The following is a 20000-nucleotide window of genomic DNA, read 5'->3' on the forward strand; positions in this document are numbered from 1 at the left end:
TAATAATAATAATAATAATAATATAATAATAATAATAATAATAATAATAATAATAGTACTATTACTACTACTACTACTACTACTACTACTACTACTACTACTACTTCTACTACTTCTACTACTACTACTACTACTAATACAATTACTACTACTATTACGATGATGACGGCATCAGGAATGGTAGTTTTAGTTTTTTGATTTAATAATAGTTTGTAAAATTTGATTTTAAAAGAGCCAGAGGCCTGCGGATAATTTGAAAATAAAATTGAAGAAAATATGTTTTTTTTTTCTTAGTATATGGCTTTACCTCTTTAAGAAGTTGACTAGGGCTTGGTGGGCATCGACGAAACACCACCTTGCCAAGCAAACAGTGGTGTGGGCGTAGTCTTCGTCAACTCATAGTCCGCCACTGGGGCTTGTGTAATTTGACGTCATTTTCATGTTGGTGCACCACCGCCTAGTGACGTAGCCACCATAAAATTCAGGCCCGACGGAGCCATCGTTAATATTATTAGCCTGACACTAGAACAATCTAGAACTAAACTTATAGTTTGACGTCATATTTTATGTTGGTGCACCGCCTAGTGACGTAGCGTAGCCATCGTTATGTTATAGTCTGATACTGAAATCCAAAAGGACTGGCAGTTTAACGTCATTATTTGTTTTTTTGCACCGCTTAGTGAGTTGTCGTTAATAGTGCTCATGGAAACAAGTTATTTCATTGGTTGAACTATTGAATACAACTCACGATTTCTTTTCTTTTGTGGCAAAAGACTGGCTTTTGACATCATTTTTTGGTCAGTATCGGGCCATAACTTTACGAAGACCACGGACGTAGCCACCATAAAATTAAGGCCCGATCTTAGTCACCGTTAACATTTAGCCTGACACTAAGAACCATCTAGGACTCGTAGTTTGACGTCATTTTTTGGGTTTGTGCAGAGTCTAGTGAGTTGTCGTTAGAAGAGCTGAAAGGAATTAAGTGATTCTATTAATTGAACTATTGAATACTACTCACGATTGTCTTTTGACGTCATTTTTTGGTCACTGTCAGGCTGTTCCAAGTTAACGATGGCTCCACTAGAACGCTCTAGGACTTATAGTTTGACGTCATTTTCCAGGTTTTAGCAACGCCTAGTGAGTTGTCGTTAGTAGTGCTAAAGGAAACAAGTGATCCCATTGGTTGAACTATTGAATACAACTCACGATTTGTTGTCTTTTGTGGCCAAAGACTTGACTTTTAACGTTCTTTTTTGGTCAGTGTCAGCGTGGCCTTCGTAAAGTTATGGCCTGATACTGACCAAAAAATGACGTCAAAATGCCAGTCTTTTGCCAAAAAGAAACAAATCGTGAGTTGTATTCAATAGTTCAACCAATGAAATAACTTGTTTCCATGAGCTCTACTAACGACAACTCACTAACGGTACAAAAACCAAATAATGACGTCAAACTGCAGTCCTTTTGGATTCAGTATCAGCTATAACATAACGATGGCTACGTGTCAGGCCTTAAGTTAACAATGGCTACATACTGACCAAAAATGACGTCACAAAAGATGACGATAATCACCAAACAAACGTGAAAAGTGAGTTGATTATATTGGTTGAGTTACTGATTACACATCACAGTTAACTTTTCCCCCTGATTTCATCTTCTTTTCTTCTTTTATGACGAATTTTCTGGTTAATATCAGGCCATGAGTTAAAAGAAAATTTTTAATTAAGCTTTATATAGCGCAATACCCACTAAATGTGCTCAAAGCGCTTTACAAGAGGTCCCTGGTCAACAGCAACATTTAACATGTAGGACGCTACAGAAACCGGGATATACACCGGCTCTACAGGCGAATGGCTCTAAAGGATTACTTTCTTATTGATCGATATACGAAACTAAAGCTTTCTGTTCAAAAGTGTTTGTTAATAATATTAATTTTGTCAATGCATGGGACTTTACTAGCTCAGGGTATTTTCCTTCACGACCTTGGAGTTCCAAATGCTCTTAAACCTTTCCAATCCTGTAGCAAATAGACTTTAAATGGCTGATGACGACAGCTACAGAAGAACAACCTTAATGTCGTAAAATGAGGTAATTTTTGTTTATGTTTAAAACAGCAGACAACTTTGTAAACAATTGAAGGCCGGTTTTCCAAAACTCGTTAAGTCGATTTTTCTACTTTTTGAGATTTTCCGTCCATGATATAAATTGAAATGTAAAATTGGCACAAGAAGTTCCTTAGATTTGTATAAATGTGAAGTTTAGATATGATAAGATAATAGACCGAATGAGAAATTTTAGGGAAAATGATCCTCATTACCTAAAAATAAGAATAACGGAGTTTAGGGAATTTTGGAAACCACTCTTCAATTGCATACAACATGGCGTTGCTCTCTGGGGAGGATTTATAGATAGTATGCGCTTTGCTAAGAAGCTCACAACATTGCCATCCGAAAGTATGAAGGACCAACACACAAAACGATGTGTAACCTTAAACGTTTATAGATAGTATGCGCTTGGCTAAGAAGTTCACAACATTGCAATCCGGAAGTATAAGGGACCAAACACAAAACTTTGTGTAACATTGAACGTTTATAGTCTGGTTAATACAGTTGAGTGAGAATTACTCATAAACGTGGATGGCAAAAAGTAATAACAAAGACCAGAGTGACGTTAACTTCATTCTATCTATAGTCTGGGTAATACAGTTAGTGAGTATTACTCATAAACGCGGATGGCAAAAGACAATAACAACAATCCGAGTGACGTCAACTTCCATCTATCTATAGATAGTATGCGCTTGGCCAAGGAGTTCACAACATTGCATCCGGAAGTATAACGGACCAACACACAAACTCTGTGTAACCATGAACGTTTATAGCCAGGTTAATACAGTTTAGTGAGAACAACTCAAAACGCGGATGGCAAAAACAATAACAAAGGCCTGAGTGACGTCATCTGCATACTATCTATAGATAGTATGCAGATGACGTCACTCAGGCCTTTGTTATTGTTTTTGCCATCCGTGTTTGTGAGTTGTTCTCACTAAACTGTATTAACCAGACTATAAAAGTTCATGGTTACACAGAGTTTGTGTGTTGGTCCGTTATACTTCCGGATGGCAATGTTGTGAACTCCTTGGCCAAGCGCATTCTATCTATATTACAGTTCCATTATGAGCTGGAGTCATTCGTCACATTGCAAAATTGTGCTTAAAACGACCTACATAATAAAATGTGGTTTCAGTTTTCGAAATATCCAACTGTGACATCACTATAGGTTATTTTATGGTCTTGGTGGGATAAACTCGTCTTCGGATCGGAAGGTCCTGGGTTCGATTTCCGCTCTGCACGGCGAAAACTTTAGTCCTTGGGAAAGGTTCTTTACTCAAATTCTCTCATCGCACTTAGGTGTAAAATGAATACGTGGCCGTTGACAACAATGTCTCTATCCGGAATAAAAATTGTAATATCGCCTAACAGGCGTCATGTCTCGTCCTATATGTTAAGTGTTACTGTTGGTCAGGGACCCCTTGTAAAGCGTTTTCAATGCGTTTAGTGGATATTGCTCTGTATAAGAGCTCAATTTAATTTTTGTTCAGTTTCAATCATGAGTCGGGTATAGTTACAACTTTCATAAACAATGCAGCATATTTACATTAAATTAGAAATATCCAATCGTTGGACAGTAACAAATCATGTGATCGATGACTCGGTTTACCGAGAGACCGAAAATGAATCACTCCCATTAGGGTACGTTTGTGAAAAAAAGGTTTCTGTTTCGAGAGTTTCAAAATTCGTAATTTGACGATTGTCCCAGTAACACTCTTAATTCCTTCAAATCGTCATTTCGGAAGTTGAAATATCAGGTTGTCTTACAAAAAATGCACACCAGCCACCTTACGATTTATAAAACGAAAAATAATCTAGCATGCATGTAGATCTAGGTTAAAACTTGCTTTTTAGTTGATATAATTCTTGACTCTAACCAGCAGTTAAACTACTATAGTTACTTTAGTAATTATGCGTTAAAAATAGCATGATACTTTTGAACATGTATTTATTGGTACCACGGAATACCAAGATCGACTTGGATAGGAAATGTGGAGGCAACAACTGGCAAATAGATAATCGACTGCTCGGTAATGGCCCTTGAGAGTGAATAATGGCGTTCCATGACATTCAGCCTCTGAAGGGAAACAGGACTCTGGTAAGGTAGGGTAAATTGGGTGCGAGAAATAAAGTTTAGAAGCCTGTAGCCACCAGATTATAAATGTTGCAAGTTTGAAATTTTACTACAATCAAACTTTCAATGAAAATTAAAATGTATGTAACGTAAGCAATTTTTCAAGAAAACTTGTTAATGAAAAAAAGTTGACTCCACGATTGTTTTGATAAACGCACCACATAAATAAAACCGTATCGAATATTTGGGACGAAATTCTAAAATTTTTGTGATGGATAATGAATAGATACAATTTCCTTCATTGACAAAGACTCAAAATACGTATTTCTTAATCAGGGTATTTTTTAAAAATTACTACCAGATAAAGCATTGAATTATCTAGCTTAAAAACTAGAAATGATAGAAATATCTAATTTTTTTAGATAGTTTTAATTCACTTGAGTCAAATTTATCCCTTTTTTACCAAAAGCGCGACTGTAATGTAACGGTTTATTACAGCTTCCTGAAATTTCACCACAAAAAAACTTGGATAGTGATGAAAAAGCTACACAAAAACTAGATGTTTCTATCAATACTAGCTTTTAAGCTATTTCGATTCTTTATCAGGTGGTAAAAGAAAAAAAAAACCCTGTATTTTTAGTTCCAAAATCACTTTTTGGCCCCCAAATCAACCCGATATAAAATCGTTTTAAGACTCTGGGGCACAAATGTAAATTGTGTGTGCGTGTGTGTGTGTGTGTGTGTGTGTATGTGTGCATGTGTGTGTGCGCGCGCGCGTGTGTGTGTGTGTGTGTGTGTGACTTGATTGTTTGTCTGCTGACAAAGGCCTTAGGCCGAAAATTTGTTCTATGTTGTCTTCATTTAACGATTCACTTTTTATTCACTTGCTTTTTCTTTCTAGCTTTTGTGTTACTATGTCAACCTGACCCCCCCCCCTCCCCGAGCACCCCCACCCCCCATCCCCTGTCATTCCATTGGAAGGTAATATCAACAAGGCCTCTTTGTTAAAAAATAAATAGTCTAAACGGCGCCTAATTAGATCAGCGCAAAAACGAGAGAAACCCGATACCCATTTGCCCGGTCTTTTTAGAGCTTATTGACAAAACGTTTTTTTTTGTTTTGTTTTTTGTTTTCTTTTTAAATATATTTTGGGCAGAATTTTTGAAAGCTTTTTTTTACATGTAAAGATGGAATGAAGATGACATCATTCAGCTCTTTGGTATCGGTTTTAGACAGCCAGTTGGATGCTTAGTTCTTACTTCTCTGAATCGGATTATGAACGTTAAAGTGTTAGGCCCACACATATTTCATTCTGTGTTGGTACGGTTGATATGACGAGTAGAACCGTTGTCCTCGTTAACTTATTGATGCTATGCGCATAGGTAAAATTATCACAACGTGTCTTAAAACTTATAGCAAAGAGCTGAGTGGTTTCAATTTCGTTATGTCTATAGATAGTTCGAAGATGACGTCACTCAGGTCTTTGTTATTGTTTTTTGCCATCCGCGTTAATGAGTAATGCTCACTAAACTGTATTAACCCGACTATAAAGGTTCATGGATACACACAGTTTTGTGTGTTGGTCCGTTATACTTCCGGATGGCAATGTTATGAGCTTCTTAGCCAAGCGCATACTATCTATAGCCTGACACAAAGCGTAGCCTTCGTAACGTCAGAGCCTGTCACTGACCAAAATATTACACCAAAATACAAGCCGAAGACCGCCGAAATAATCGTGAGTTGTATTCATTAAATCAACCAATGGGATCATTTGTTTTTCTGAGCGCTATTAACAACAACTTCCCTAAGTCGTGGTGGTGGTAGTAGTAGTAGTAGTAGTAGTAGTAGTAGTAGTAGTAGTAGTAGTAGTAGTAGTAGTAGTAGTAGTAGTAGTAGTAGTAGTAGTAGTAGTAGTAGTAGTAGTAGTAGTAGTAGTAGTAGTAGTAGTAGTAGTGGTAGTAGTAGTAGTAGTAGTAGTAGTAGTAGTAGTAGTAGTAGTAGTAGTAGTAGTAATACTAAGCAGTAGTAGTAGTAGTAATACTAAGCAGTAGTAGTATTAGTTGTAGTGCTGGTGGTAGTAGTAGTAGCAGTAGCAGTATTAGTAGTATTAGCAGTAGTAGTAGTAGTAGTAGTAGTAGTAGTAGTAGTAGTAGTAGTAGTAGTAGTAGTAGTAGTAGTAGTAGTAGTAGTGTAGTAGTAGTAGTAGTAGTAGTAGTAGTATAGTAGTAGTGTAGTAAGTAGTAGTAGTAGTAGTAGTATTAGTGTAGTGTGGTGTAGTAATAGTAGCAGTAGTCAGTGTTAGTAGTATTAGAGTATAGTAGTAGTAGTAGTAGTAGTAGTAGTAGTAGTAGTAGTAGTAGTGTAGTAGTAGTAGTTATAGTAGTGTAGTAGTATGTAGTAGTAGTAGTAGTAGTAGTAGTAGTAGTAGTAGTAGTAGTGTAGTAGTAGTGTAATAGTAGCGTATTATATTATTATTAGTAGTTAGTAGTAGTAGTAGTAGTAGTAGTAGTAGTAGTAGTAGTAGTAGTAGTAGTAGTATATATAGTAGTAGTAGTGTAGTGTAAGTTAGTAGTAGTGTATGTAGTAGTAGTGGTAAGTAGTATATATCTATAGTATCTTTTAATATACAGTATTATTTATTATATTATTATCATTATTATTATTATTATTATTATTATTATTATTATTATTATTATTATTATTATTATATTATTATTATTATTATTATTATTATTATTATTATTATTATTATTATTATTATTATTATTATTATTATTATTATTATTATTATTATTATTATATTATATTATTATTATTATTATTATTATTATTATTATTATTATTATTGTTACTTACAGATAGCCTGAATTGTCCTATATCGGCTTTAATCGACATTGTGTCAGTGTTATCCATAAAAAACCCTTGGACCTCTATATAGCACAAAATCAATTAAATGATATTTCAAGGAGACCCAAGCGAACAGCAACATTTGGTGTGTAGGAATGTGGCCTGTAAGGCAATAATTCAGTTTTAAACAGATATAAAATCTATATCAAATTAATAACTTAAGGAGCAGGCACCGGTGTAAGTTAATGAACTGAACAAGTGTGCATGAAAGGTGCCAGACAAACCAAGAAAGAAAAATACAAGAGAAATAAACCATCCAAAAAATCAGTCTACCAGTTAGTTGTACACGTCTGACCGGTAATCAGAATGTCTGAGGTTCGATCCCCAGTCGAGGTCGACCGATTTTTTGGGTTGGTTTTTTTTTCGTGTATTTTTCTTTCTTGCTATGTCGCACTTTTCACACACATTTTTTCAGTTCTTTATAAAATCTATAGCCCGTAACCCCGTATTCTATTTAATATTATAATGAATTCAATTTGTATTTTAAGCTAATCTTATCTAAACACTGAATATAAGAATTATCATTTCCATAAAACCACTTAATTACGTCATCTCAAATATCTTGGTGTGTTTACAAATCGTTAAATGCGACGTGTACAAATACGCAGGTCTGATATCACAACTACGGGCCTAGTTTATCATTGTTGTAATGGACAGACAATATTTTGCGTCATATTTTGAGATTTCCATTACTTACAACAATGAGCCCATAATGAATTGGGTTATCAGACCTGCAAATAAGTGCACGTCGGTTATATGCAATGATTTTATTATTTTTTAAAATTGAAATGTTAAGTCTAAACTAACAATAATTATAGATTTCTGAAGGTATGTGAGAGCTCAGTTGGAAGAGCACTTGTTTAACGCGCAAAGGGACAGAAACGGATACTGGAGGTCAGCCGACTTTATTTATTCTATTCATTATAAGTACTGCAAGAAGGACTGGTTACATATAACTCCCAAGGATTTGGGAACCAAAAGAATAGAGGGTGTGACGTCACGACTTTACTTCCCAATAAATCCTAAGCGTTAAGTCATGAGGCGGGGCCATGTGGCCTTGTAGTATGACAGTCGCTTTCTGATCGGAAAGTCCTGGGTAGGAACCTCGCTCGGCTCATAGTTGAGTCCTTGGAAAAGGCTTTTTACTCACATTCTCTCACCGTAATCAGGTGTAAAATGAGTACCTGGCCGTTAACAATGTTGTCTTAGGCGGAAAAATATTGTAATATCGCCTAATAGGCGTCATGTCTCGTTCTACATGTTACATGTCGCTGTAGGTCAGGGACCCTTTGTAAAGCGCTTTGTTGCATTGCGTTATATGTAACCAGTCCTTCGAAGTACTTATAATGAATTGGTTCCATCAAAGGGGAATAACTATTTCAGTAACAGGGTGTTAAAGCAGATTCTTAGGATTACGGGGCGTAAAAGAGCGAGGATGGGTGACATGACTCTTATTGACGGCCAGCATATATAATTTAGACTATGATTTAGAAAATAGGATGTCATCACTCTGACACCAGAAAATCATTGTTAATATTAAGTACCAGTTCGACAATAATAATATCCCGCCTTGAGACAGTTGTTTACATAGTATAGATAGAATGCGCTTGGCCAAGGAGTTCACAACATTGCCATCCGGAAGTATAACGGACCAACACACAAACTCTGTGTAACCATGAACTTTTATAGTCTGGTTAATACAGTTTAGTGAGAACAACTCACAAACGCGGATGGCAAAAACAATAACAAAGGCCTGAGTGACGTCATCTTCGAACTATCTATATCACATTTTCAAGACGCCTAAAGCAAATAAATCGCGCAATATCCACTAAACAAGCTCATAGCGCCTTACAAGGGGTCCCTAGCCAACAGCAACACAGAACATGTAGGACCAGACATGACGCCTGTTAGGCGATATCACAAATTTTTTTCCGGATAAAGTCAATGCTGTAAACGGCCAGGTACTCATTTTAAACCCGAGTCCGATGAGAGAATGTGAGTAAAGAGCTTGTTTCCAAGGACTCAACGATGTACCGCTGAGAGCTGGGCTCGAAACAAGGGCCTTCCAATCCGAAGACGATTGTTATATCACACAACCCCATTGCCTTTGAAGCTGTGGTTTAAAAAATATATCACATTTGTCAAGATGTTCAGAGCAAATTATAATACAGTGCACTGCGCGCAAAAATAAAATAATTTCAACATCTTCCTAGACGACGAGGAAAGGTAATTTGTTTTGTTTTCTTTCTCGTCACCCCAACCCCCCCCCCCCCACCCCCCACCTCCCCCCGTCCCCAACCCCCCTACCCATCCCCAATCAAATTTGCATTGCGAAAAAAGTGTGTCCAAGTTCGTCTCTAGTTGAGTTATTGAAAAAAAAGCAGGAATTAAATCTCTGTCGCACTCCGTAAAAACACTTAGTTGAAAATTTGGCCAGAAAACACGTCCTTCAAATATCGATCGATTTAAATGACCCCTCATCTTAGCAAAAAAGTTCAAACCTGGGACTTCGAGAAGTCCCAGGTTTGAAAGTTTTTGCTAAGACAAGGGTCATTTAAATCGATCGATATTCGAAGGACGAGTTTTCTGGCCAAATTTCTAGATTTGGGTTTTTCCAGAACACGGCAGTTCTGCATTGTGTGCGTCAATCCAGGGGTCACCACTGGCTCGAATGAGATAACTACCTATTCAATGTGATGGAAACGACGAGGAGACATCGGTAATATTATTATTATCACTATCATTTCGGTTTTAGATTTTCTAAAGGTTTCCGGTCACCTGGATTCGGTATGTTATGCGGTAGTGATTTTATTGATTTATAAAGAAGGAAAATAAATTGTTATTGGGTTTTGAAAACCATTTTTATGAGTAGTGTTCAGTAAATTGTGTTAATCAGTCTATAAACGGCCAGGGTTACACATTGTTTTGTGTGTTGATACGTTATATCCGTCTGGCAGATGCTGTGAGAACTTTACCCAAACGCACAGCATCATTAATATCAGATTTAGATTCTATACATTTTTCCCACCGCCGGCATTCAGTGTTTTGTTGTAGTGATTTTATTGATTTAAAAGCATCGAGAAGATATCTAGTTAACGGGCGTATTTTGCGTGCTAAAATGATTGAATAGCTATCATATTTTTATCATATTAATATCTTTAATTTAACCCTCTCCTTACCACAATTAATTTGAAAATCGTCACATTTGTTACGATGCAGTCGTCACTTTTCTCACCCAGATTTCATTTCTTTTTGCTATAGCTAGAGCTCATATTGAAAAATAATATTATGTATAGAATGTGCTTGTTGCTTTTCGGTTTGAGTAAGAAATGTCTGTTTTTGTGTTGGGTGGGTGTGAAGTTTTGGGGACAATTCTGAAAATGACTGGTAAGGAGAGGGTTAAGGGAGATGTGCATACATTTGCAGGTCTGATAACCGAACGCAATAGACACTTAGATAACCACGCCTCTCGGACAGTCGTCATAATGTAAACAATGGCAGTGATTGGTTAACATAGCGAACTCCACAGGTTTTACTATCGATAGTATGTGACTCAGTAAAATGTCCACTAAGCTACTACCGCTTGATAAATAGATCCAACACAGAAAACTATGTGTAAACTTAGTCGTTTACAATCTGATCGAGAAAATCGTGTGATAGCTAGTCACCAATTTGGCGGTTATAAAAACAATAACAATGATCAGAGAGAGGTCGATTTCATTCACATCATTAATGTTTATAAACAACCAACCATGTTTGTCAGAGCACATGTGAAGGCGTGTCACATATTCCATATTTCGATTGGTCAAAAATCTACTGGTTAATAGGGAAGAAGAGTTATGTCAAAACACTGGTTCCTATTTAACATGAAGTGGAAAACCCTTGTACATATTATCAAACACAAACAAATAAATCGGTGAGACCCTGTTATTGAGTATTTCTCACAATATTTTGACACACTGATAAAGGAATTACATTGCAAAACCTGACGACATGGTACATTTTTTTTTCAATCATCTGTGTTAAAATTGTGAGTGATACTCAAGATCTGTGGACTGTTTTCTCCGGGTAATTGGCAAGCACTAAAGGGAAACGATGGGTCTTTGATCGTGGCCTTCGTAAAGTTATGGCCTGATACTGACCAAAAAAATGACGTCAAAATGCCACTCTTTTGCCACAAAAGAAAACAAATCGTGAGTTATATTCAATAGTTCAACCAATGGAATAACTTGTTTCCATGAGCTCTACTAACTACAACTCACTAGACGGTGCAAAAACCTAAAAATGCCAGTCCTTTTGGATTTCAGCGTCAGGCTATAACATAACGATGACTAGGCTTTGATTCACGGTCAGCAGTTGATTTCAAGGCAAAAATATACTTTATTTTAAAGTTTCGAGTTTAATATAAAACAATTTAAATGTTTATTTGACTTTAATTTAAATGTTTATTAATAAAATCTACGATAACCGGCGTAATGTTCAAAAGTGTATGCACTGTATGTTGATTGAAGAACTGAAGGCTTATACAATAAGAAAATAGTTAAAAAGGCACCCATGTCAATAGCTTGACCGGCAGAACAACAAGAGGTCACAGAGGAACAATCAATTCTCCGTGTCATTATTATTATTATTATTATTATTATTATTATTATTATTATTATTATTATTATTATTATTATTATTATTATTATTATTATTATTATTATCATCATTATTATTATTATTATTATCATTATTATTGTTATTATTATTATTATTATTATTATTATTATTATTAGTAGTAGTAGTAGTAGTATTATTTTATTAGTATCAATAGTATTATTATCATTATAATCATTTTTATTATCATAATACTAAGTTTTATTGCTTTTTTTTTAAATAATCATTATTATTATAATTTCATTATTATTATTATTATTATTATTATTATTATTATTATTATTATTATTATTATATTATTATTATTATTATTATTATTATTATTATTATTATTATTATTATTTATTATTATTATTTTATTATTATTATTATTATTATTATTATTATCATTATTATTATTATTATTATCATTATCATTATATTATTATTTATTATTATTATTATTATTATTATTATTATTATTATTATTATTATTATTATTATATTATTGTTATCTATTATTATATATTAATATTATTATTATTATTATTATTATTATTATATATTATTATTATTACTATTATTTTTTTATTATTTTATTGTTTATTAATATTATTAATACTATTATTATTGTGTTGTAATTTTTTTATTTATATTCCACAGATTTAAACAAATAAAATTTCAAAGTGGATGACAAACTTCCCGGAAACAAGATGTCTAGAAGATACGACGGAATCTTACAATAATGGATTAGAATTGGATTTTCTTCTGTTTCAGGTGGAATTTTGAAAGGAACGCATTGTACACATTGACTCAGAAAATTTATTTGACAGACATAATCGGAGTTTCCGTCTAAGACGAGATTTGGAAAGAGGAGCACATGCCTGCAGTTAATTAGAAAACCTGTCGGGCTAACACTATTGGAGTTTTTTCTGCGTATGATGGACTTTAGAAAGGCACACATTATACAGAAGTGACGGAGGAAGCTCATTAGGCAAACACAATTGGAGTTTCCTCTGCGTCAGATGGATTTTAGAAAGGAACACGTTCCTATCCAGATATACCCAGAAAGCTGATTTGACACACATAGTCAGCAAGACAGTAGTCAGAAAGGAGTGCATACACACAGTTCCTCGGGAAGCTTATTGGGAAAACACAACTAAAGAAATTGAGAAGAAACGCATTGTACAGAATTGACTCAAGAAGTTTATTGGGCAAACACAATTTCGTCTGTGTTGTCCAGACTTTAGAAATGAAAATAGTCTACACAGTGTCTCTGGAAGTTTATTGAACAAACACAATTTCGTCTGTGTTGTAAAGAAATTCGAAACGAAAATATTCTAAACTGTGTCTATGGAAGCTTATTAGGCGAGCACAATTGGGTATTCTTTCTCGACGATTGAAAACATAAAGGAACGCGTCATGCACAGTAAAACTGGAAGCTTGTTTGGCGTAAAGCATAACAATGACTCAGAAAGCGCATTGGGAAAATACAGTTAACGTTTTCTTTGTGTTTTACGAAAGTTAGAAAGAAACCCATTTTACACAGAAAGCTTATTGGATAAATACAATTGGAGTATATTCTGCCTAGAAAGGAATATAGAAAGGAACACATTAAACATTGTGACTCAGCAAGCTCGCTCCACAAACATAACAAATACATCTCTGTGAGCCACCCGTCTCTGAAGTCTCAACCAGGCTTTCCAATTTCATCATTCAGACATTAATCATAATATTTTTTTCAAACACAGCAAAGCTATTTATTCTGGTGATCAGAATACCAACCTGGTTATTTAACACACTCAGAGTCAAGGGAATTAAATTATCATTGTGTTCGTCCACAAACTGCACACCATTCAGTTTTCATTTTATTCCAAGTTTGTGTTCCAATTATTAAGAATATATTTAAGCAGCAAACAATAATACCACTCGAGTTTCAAAGGATCAAAAATATTTTGACTTAGTTTTGGGATGACAGATTTTAACAATCCAATCATTGATTTAAAACATCGTTATTTCATTCCGGAGCACTAATTTATTTTAATGACTAGGTTTTTCGAAATAATATCGATAAATCTCAACAAACCAAATATTAACAAAACAGAATTGATATTCGTAGTCATTGATTTTATTTGGTGAATGAATTATCGATACCACCATTGACGTCATGGTTTAGAACTGATGGAGCACCAAGCAATTTCAATTCGATGAGAATCCTGTCCATGTATCAACGATTCCAAAATGGGTCAAGGACACTCATCTCCCAAGGGAACTGATCCGGCCCGTAATACGTTCCATCAAAATGGACCGACGTTTCACCCCGGTTCCCAGAACATATCTTCGTACCCTCATTGGGCCTCTGGGCTTACGAAAGGACTAGCTCCGGGTACGGTAAAAGTCAATTTCCTTTTTATTTTTTATTTTTTGGTTTTCTTTTTATTCCTAAATGTTCTATGCGACCAATCGTTGCAAAGAGCTCCTCATAGCTCAGTTGGTAGAGCACTCACTTCACACGCAAGGGCACAGTGATCGATCCCGGATGAAGTGGAGATTTATTTTCTGTTAGGAAAAGGTATTTTGCGATTGACTAACTGTTCTATTTGTAGCAGTAATTGTGGTGGTTTTGGTGGTAGTAGTAGTACTAGTAGTACATAGTACTAATAGTGGTAGTATTTGTAGTAGTAGTAGTAGTAGTAGTAGTAGTAGTAGTAGTAGTAGTAGTAGTAGTAGTAGTAGTAGTAGTAGTAGTAATAGTAGTAGCAATAGTAGTGGTGGTGGTAGTATATCGTAGTAGAAGAAGAAGAAGAAGAAGAAGATGATGATGATGATGATGATGATGATGATGATGATGATGATGATGATGATGATGATGATGATGATGATGATGATGATGAAAATTGTGATGATAATGATAATGATGATGATATTCAACTCAGTGGCGTCATTCACCATTTATTATTATTATCATTCTACAGAAGGAAACGGCGGTGTGTTCCGGGGTGAGTTTATTTTAGTCAACAATGTCCAGAGAACCAGTATCCGTGGCAAGGGACCTCCGCCTGTACGACACAATGTTATCGGATATGAAGGTCAGGGAGGTCTGCATCAGCCAATGAGACCTCCCAGGCCGTCACGTGAGGCCTTGCGTAAGTAGTATTTTGATCTGTTGATGCTATTAGTTTATTTTCTTAAAACTCACAACATCCGCCAACGGATAAAACGTATTAATACTCAAAACTACGGTATGTGTAATATTGAACGTTTTTAATCTGATTAATAGAGTTTAGTGAGAACTACTCACTCATAAACATGGTTGGCTAAAATATCATAACACAGAGCTGAACGACGTTGATTTCGTTCTCTCGATATTTGTAGTAACCCATTACCTCAAAACGGTATTATGTCGGAATGGTATCGATGCTCCTGAAACATGGGACGGCCCAAGCAAGTTGGAGAGTTTTTAACCAAGATGAGAGTCACTTTAATCGACCGATATTTGAAGGACGAGTTATCCGGCCGAAATTTTTGAATACGTGATTTTTTAGAAATATATATATATATATATATATTTCAGAAACATGGAACATGGGCACTGACGGGAACTGAAGAGCAAAGATTAAACAGATTCCATAGAAAACAACTAAGAAGAGTCCTGAAAATACAATACCCCAAAAATATAAGCAATGAAACATTGTATGAAAAATGCAATGAAAGAGCCTTATCTATTCAATTTTTTTTTACCTCAGGTTACCAGACCCTTACGCTCCCGCCACCGTCAAAGGAATACATGGCCAAGATCCAAAAAGGACTAGCCAGTCAAAAGAACTCACCAATCATACGTCACGGGTAATTTTATTTATTTTATAGCATTTAAATATGTTTTAGAAGACTGAATATGAGCATTTCAATAGCGCATTACCATCGATTAACCATGCTCAATGCGCTCTACAATGTTTTATTTATCCAAACCCCCTTCCAGCAGGCTGTATGGAACCATAGTTTCCATTTCATACAGTGCTAGTCGCCCACTTAGCTGACTTTTTATACAAACGATCTTACAATTACCATCATTATCTATTGCCAGGTACTCATTCACACCTGAATTGAGTTGGTTTACTTGTGTAAAGCGCCTTACCCTTAGGAAACAACGTAGGGATATGAATTTTCCGCGATCACTGTGGGTCACCGATCCGGTCACTGATCACACTTAATTTTGCTTGAATTTTTGTGAGAAGCAGAGACACCGTACCGTTTAGACTCAAAGATAATATATAAGAAGAACAAATAGTGTTTATAGTTATCTGAATATACCGGTGCGGCTATGTGGCCTTGTATGACACTCACTTTCGGATCGGAAGGTCCTGGGTTCGAGCCTCGATCAGCGCATAGTTGAGTCCTTGGAAATCACTTTACTCACATTCTCTCACAGTACTCGGGTGTTACTTTTAAACAGTGTCGGCGATGTCGCAGAGTAATAATTTGAGAGCTTTCGGTCATTTTAATCGATCGATATATTTTTGAAGGACGAGTTTTCCGGCCAAAATTTTCAATACGTGTCTTTTATCTCGGAGTACGGCGGTAAACCACAAGATTTTTTTCTGACCAAAATTGAAAATAAAAAAAAGTGCTTTGTTATTGCAGGGCAATTTGAAGTAAATATATGTACTAGATCTATAGCCTGGAAGAAATGTGAGATTGGTAAATAAAGCTTAAGGGATTATCTCAACTTGAGAAGAACATTCTGATGACTCGTGTAAAATTGTCACTATTCAAATTGACTCTTGTCCCTTTGTGCGTCTTTTTGGTCTTGTGGTATGACACTCGCTTTCGGATCTAAAGGTCCTGGGTTCGAGCCTCACCCGGCGCATAGTTGAGTCCTTGGAAAAGGCTGTTTACTCACTCACGTTCTCTCGCCGTATTTGGGTGTAGAATGAGTACCTGGCCGTTAACAGCGTTGTCTCTCTCAGAAAAAAGAATGTAATATCGCCTAACAGACGTCATGTCTCGTTCTACTTGTTACGTGTTGCTGTTTATCAGGGACCTTTTGTAAAGCGCTTTTAGCACGTATAGTGGATATTGCGCTATATAAAACCTCAAGTTAAAGGTCATTCACCGGTTTGAATCCCCGCTCTAAGCGGCGCAACGCTAAATCCATAGAATAGGCCTTTTACTCATATGCTCTAACCTTATCAGATGTAATATGAAAACCTGGTCGTAACAACGTTGGCTCCCTAAAAAGAAAGAGTAATTATAATAAATATTACAGGCATCATGTCTCGTCCCACATCTGCTGTTGCTATCGGCTGAGGATCCTTTGTAAAGCAAATTGAGCACGTTAAGTAAATATATTGCGTTATTTAAATGCTCATGTCTTTGTTTGGGTTTCTTTCTTTTTTTCTTCCTCTTTTTCTTTTCTTTTTTTTTTTTTTTTTTTTTTTTTTTTTGGTTTTTGTTTTGTTTTGTTTTATTTTTTTTTAATTCTGGGTCAATAGAACCTTTATCATTGTGAAGCTTAAAAAAATTTTATTTTTCAAATAATAATATAATAATAATAATGTACTTTATTCATCCAAAAGGAAATTTTTGTACAGACGTATAAAATGCCGACAATGATACATACATAAACATAATATACGTAAATATAATGTGGTAAAGTAAGATTTGGTAATAGGTATATAGTATAATCATATTGTGGGCGGTAAGAATAATTACATAGTGTAAAATAAGGGACATACAGATTATAAAAGTGGAAAGATATAAATATCTAGAAAAGGTATATTGATGTCAACATATAAGAAAAAAAAAATATGTATATATATATATATATATATATATATATATATATATATATATATATATATATATATATATATATATATATATTGATATTCAGTATCGTCTCAATTAGCCCTCTTCATGTTGTACCCTCTCCTATCCAAGTCACTCCTCATTATCTATAGTGTTCATTCTTAGCTCCTCCAGCCAGTAAATGAACCGATCAAGTAGTGTAAGAGGTAACCAATAGATGCATTAATGCATTTGGAAGTAACATTACTTGTGGAACTCCGATCAATATTTGAAGGAAGAGTTTTCTGGCCAAACTTTTTCAAATAGAGTCTACGTGTTTTTCACATAGAGTGACAGTACTGATCTTTATTTTTCTGTATGAGACCGTTTTATCTGTTAACTGCCACCAATGGGAAAACTAGTTGTTAAAATTTTGGCCAGAAAACTCGTCCTTCAAATATCGATAATTTAAAGTACCCTCATCTTGGTAAAAGCTCTCAAACCTGGGATTTTCGCGAATTCCCAAGTTTAAGAGTTTTTGCCAAATTGAGGATCGTTTAAATCGATCGATAATTGAAGGACGAGTTTTCTGGCCAAAATTTTAAAAACGAGTTGTTGCTTTTTCAGAGTCCGGCAGTTAACTTGTTAATTCTTTGTGTATAGTATTGTTTTGTTTTGTTTTGTTTTGAGCCCCCCCCCCCCGCCCCCCTTCTCTACCCGTACTCTAGTTTGATTGTCATTAGTGGCTGGAGGAGCTAAGAATGAACACTATAGATAATGAGGAGCGACTTGGATAGGATAGGGTACAACATGAAGAGGGTTAATTGAGACGATAATGAATATCAATGAATGTGGAGACATGGGGGAAGAGAAGATAACGACATGGGATAATATGGGTTAATGATTGTCACGGCGATGTTGTTTAACTTGAAGTAGGCTTCATGTAAATGTGCTATCCTTTGATCAAAAGTAACGACCAAAAATGAATATAACAACTTTTTTTTTTTAAAAAAGAACAAAATACTAAACACGGAACGCTTCGGGCTCAAACCACTTCTTCAGTCAACAAGAAAAACAATAAAAACAATAATTCATCGCTTAACCCTCTCCTTACCAGACATTTTCAAGATTTTCCGCAAAACTTCACACCCAGCTAACACAAAATATATTTTTTTTATCATTCAAACATAATAGCAGTAAAGTTCTTGCGATAAATAATTTCTTTAGCAATATATACTCTACAACACATTGTTCATTTTCTTTAAATTTTAAATTTTATGATGTAAAAGAGAAATTTGAATAAGAAAAATGTTGGGTGTATCGTAACCAATGCGACGATTTTCCTATAGTTGGTAAGGAAAGGGTTAAAATTAAAATTATATATTTCATATATATCTGTCGTCAACCTCACTAATAAAAAGTGGACTAGTGGTATGACATTCGCTTTCAGATCGGAAAGTCCTGGGTTCGATCCTCTCTAGGCGCATAGTTGAATACTTGGAAAAGGCTCTTTACTCATATTCTCTCACCGTACTCAGGTATAAAATGAGTACCTGGCCGTTAACAACGTTGTCCTTGTCGGGAAAAAAATGTAATATCGCCTAACAGGCGTCATGTCTCGTTCTACATGTTACATGTTGCTGTTGGTCAGGGACCCCTTGTAAAACGCATTGAGCATGTTTAGTGGATATCGTTCTATATGAAAGCTCAAGTTTTTTTTTATGTGCTCAGGATGATCCTCGACCGATTAAACTATCTCCACTCTCATCTCATCTCATGTAGTTCCATATCTGAAGCAGACGTCGGAGGTCATCTTCCGCCAAGCTGATCTATCTCTTGCCAATTCTATTAAAGCAGCGCCACCTTTCTCAGCTTCATCTGTCCAAGTTCTTATCCCTTTCAAATACGTTATTCTTTGTCTTCCTCTTATTCTTTTTCCATTCATCTTTCCAGTCAAGGCGAGTATTTCCAAACCAGGGTGGCGGATAATGTGTCCTAAAAATTCCATTTGGCGTTTGATGATTTTTGTTATCAGTGATCTTTTTCTGTTTGCCATTTCTAAAATTTCTTCATTTCTTTTCCTTTCCATCCATGACACCCTCATCATTCTTCTGTAAAACCACATTTCCACTGCCTCCAGTCTTTTAACCATGGTCTTGTTTATGGTCCAGCTCTCACAACCATATAGCAGCACAGACAGTACATAGCAATCCAGGACTTTGATTTTTGTTTTCATGCTAATATTCCTGTTTTTCATAATTGTATGCAGCTGGTTGAATGCATTCTTCGCCATACCTATTCTTTTCTTTATTTCACAATCTGATTTTCCATTGGATGTTACATTGAAGCCTAAATATTTGAAACATTCAACTTGTTGTATTGTTTGTCCTCTGCTTGTTATTACACAGGCTGGTGGGTTATTATTTTTAGATACCGTCATACATTCTGTTTTAGATATATTCAGTTCCAGTCCCATATTTTCACTACTC

The 20000-nt window shown here is 35.3% G+C and overlaps 1 protein-coding gene across 2 annotated transcripts in view; it reads left to right on the plus strand.

Moving 5' to 3' along the window:
* Positions 1-9772: 9772 nt before the first annotated feature.
* The window catches only part of LOC144974190 (uncharacterized), an 18542-nt gene continuing 8314 nt past the window's right edge, over positions 9773-20000 (plus strand). Inside the window, exons 1-4 of one of the 2 annotated variants that reach the window (XM_078917109.1) lie at positions 9773-9873; positions 12388-14110; positions 14700-14870; positions 15471-15570. In XM_078917109.1, coding sequence (XP_078773235.1) covers positions 13966-14110; positions 14700-14870; positions 15471-15570 — 416 coding nt within the window. In that variant the 5' untranslated portion in view covers positions 9773-9873; positions 12388-13965. The remainder of the gene's footprint in view (positions 9874-12387; positions 14111-14699; positions 14871-15470; positions 15571-20000) is intronic. The other variant, XM_078917111.1, reaches the window with a different exon arrangement.

Source organism: Berghia stephanieae, chromosome 5, assembly GCF_034508935.2.
Source record: "Berghia stephanieae isolate SIO BIC M18660-M18661 chromosome 5, UCSD_Bste_1.3, whole genome shotgun sequence".
NCBI lineage: Eukaryota > Metazoa > Mollusca > Gastropoda > Nudibranchia > Aeolidiidae > Berghia > Berghia stephanieae.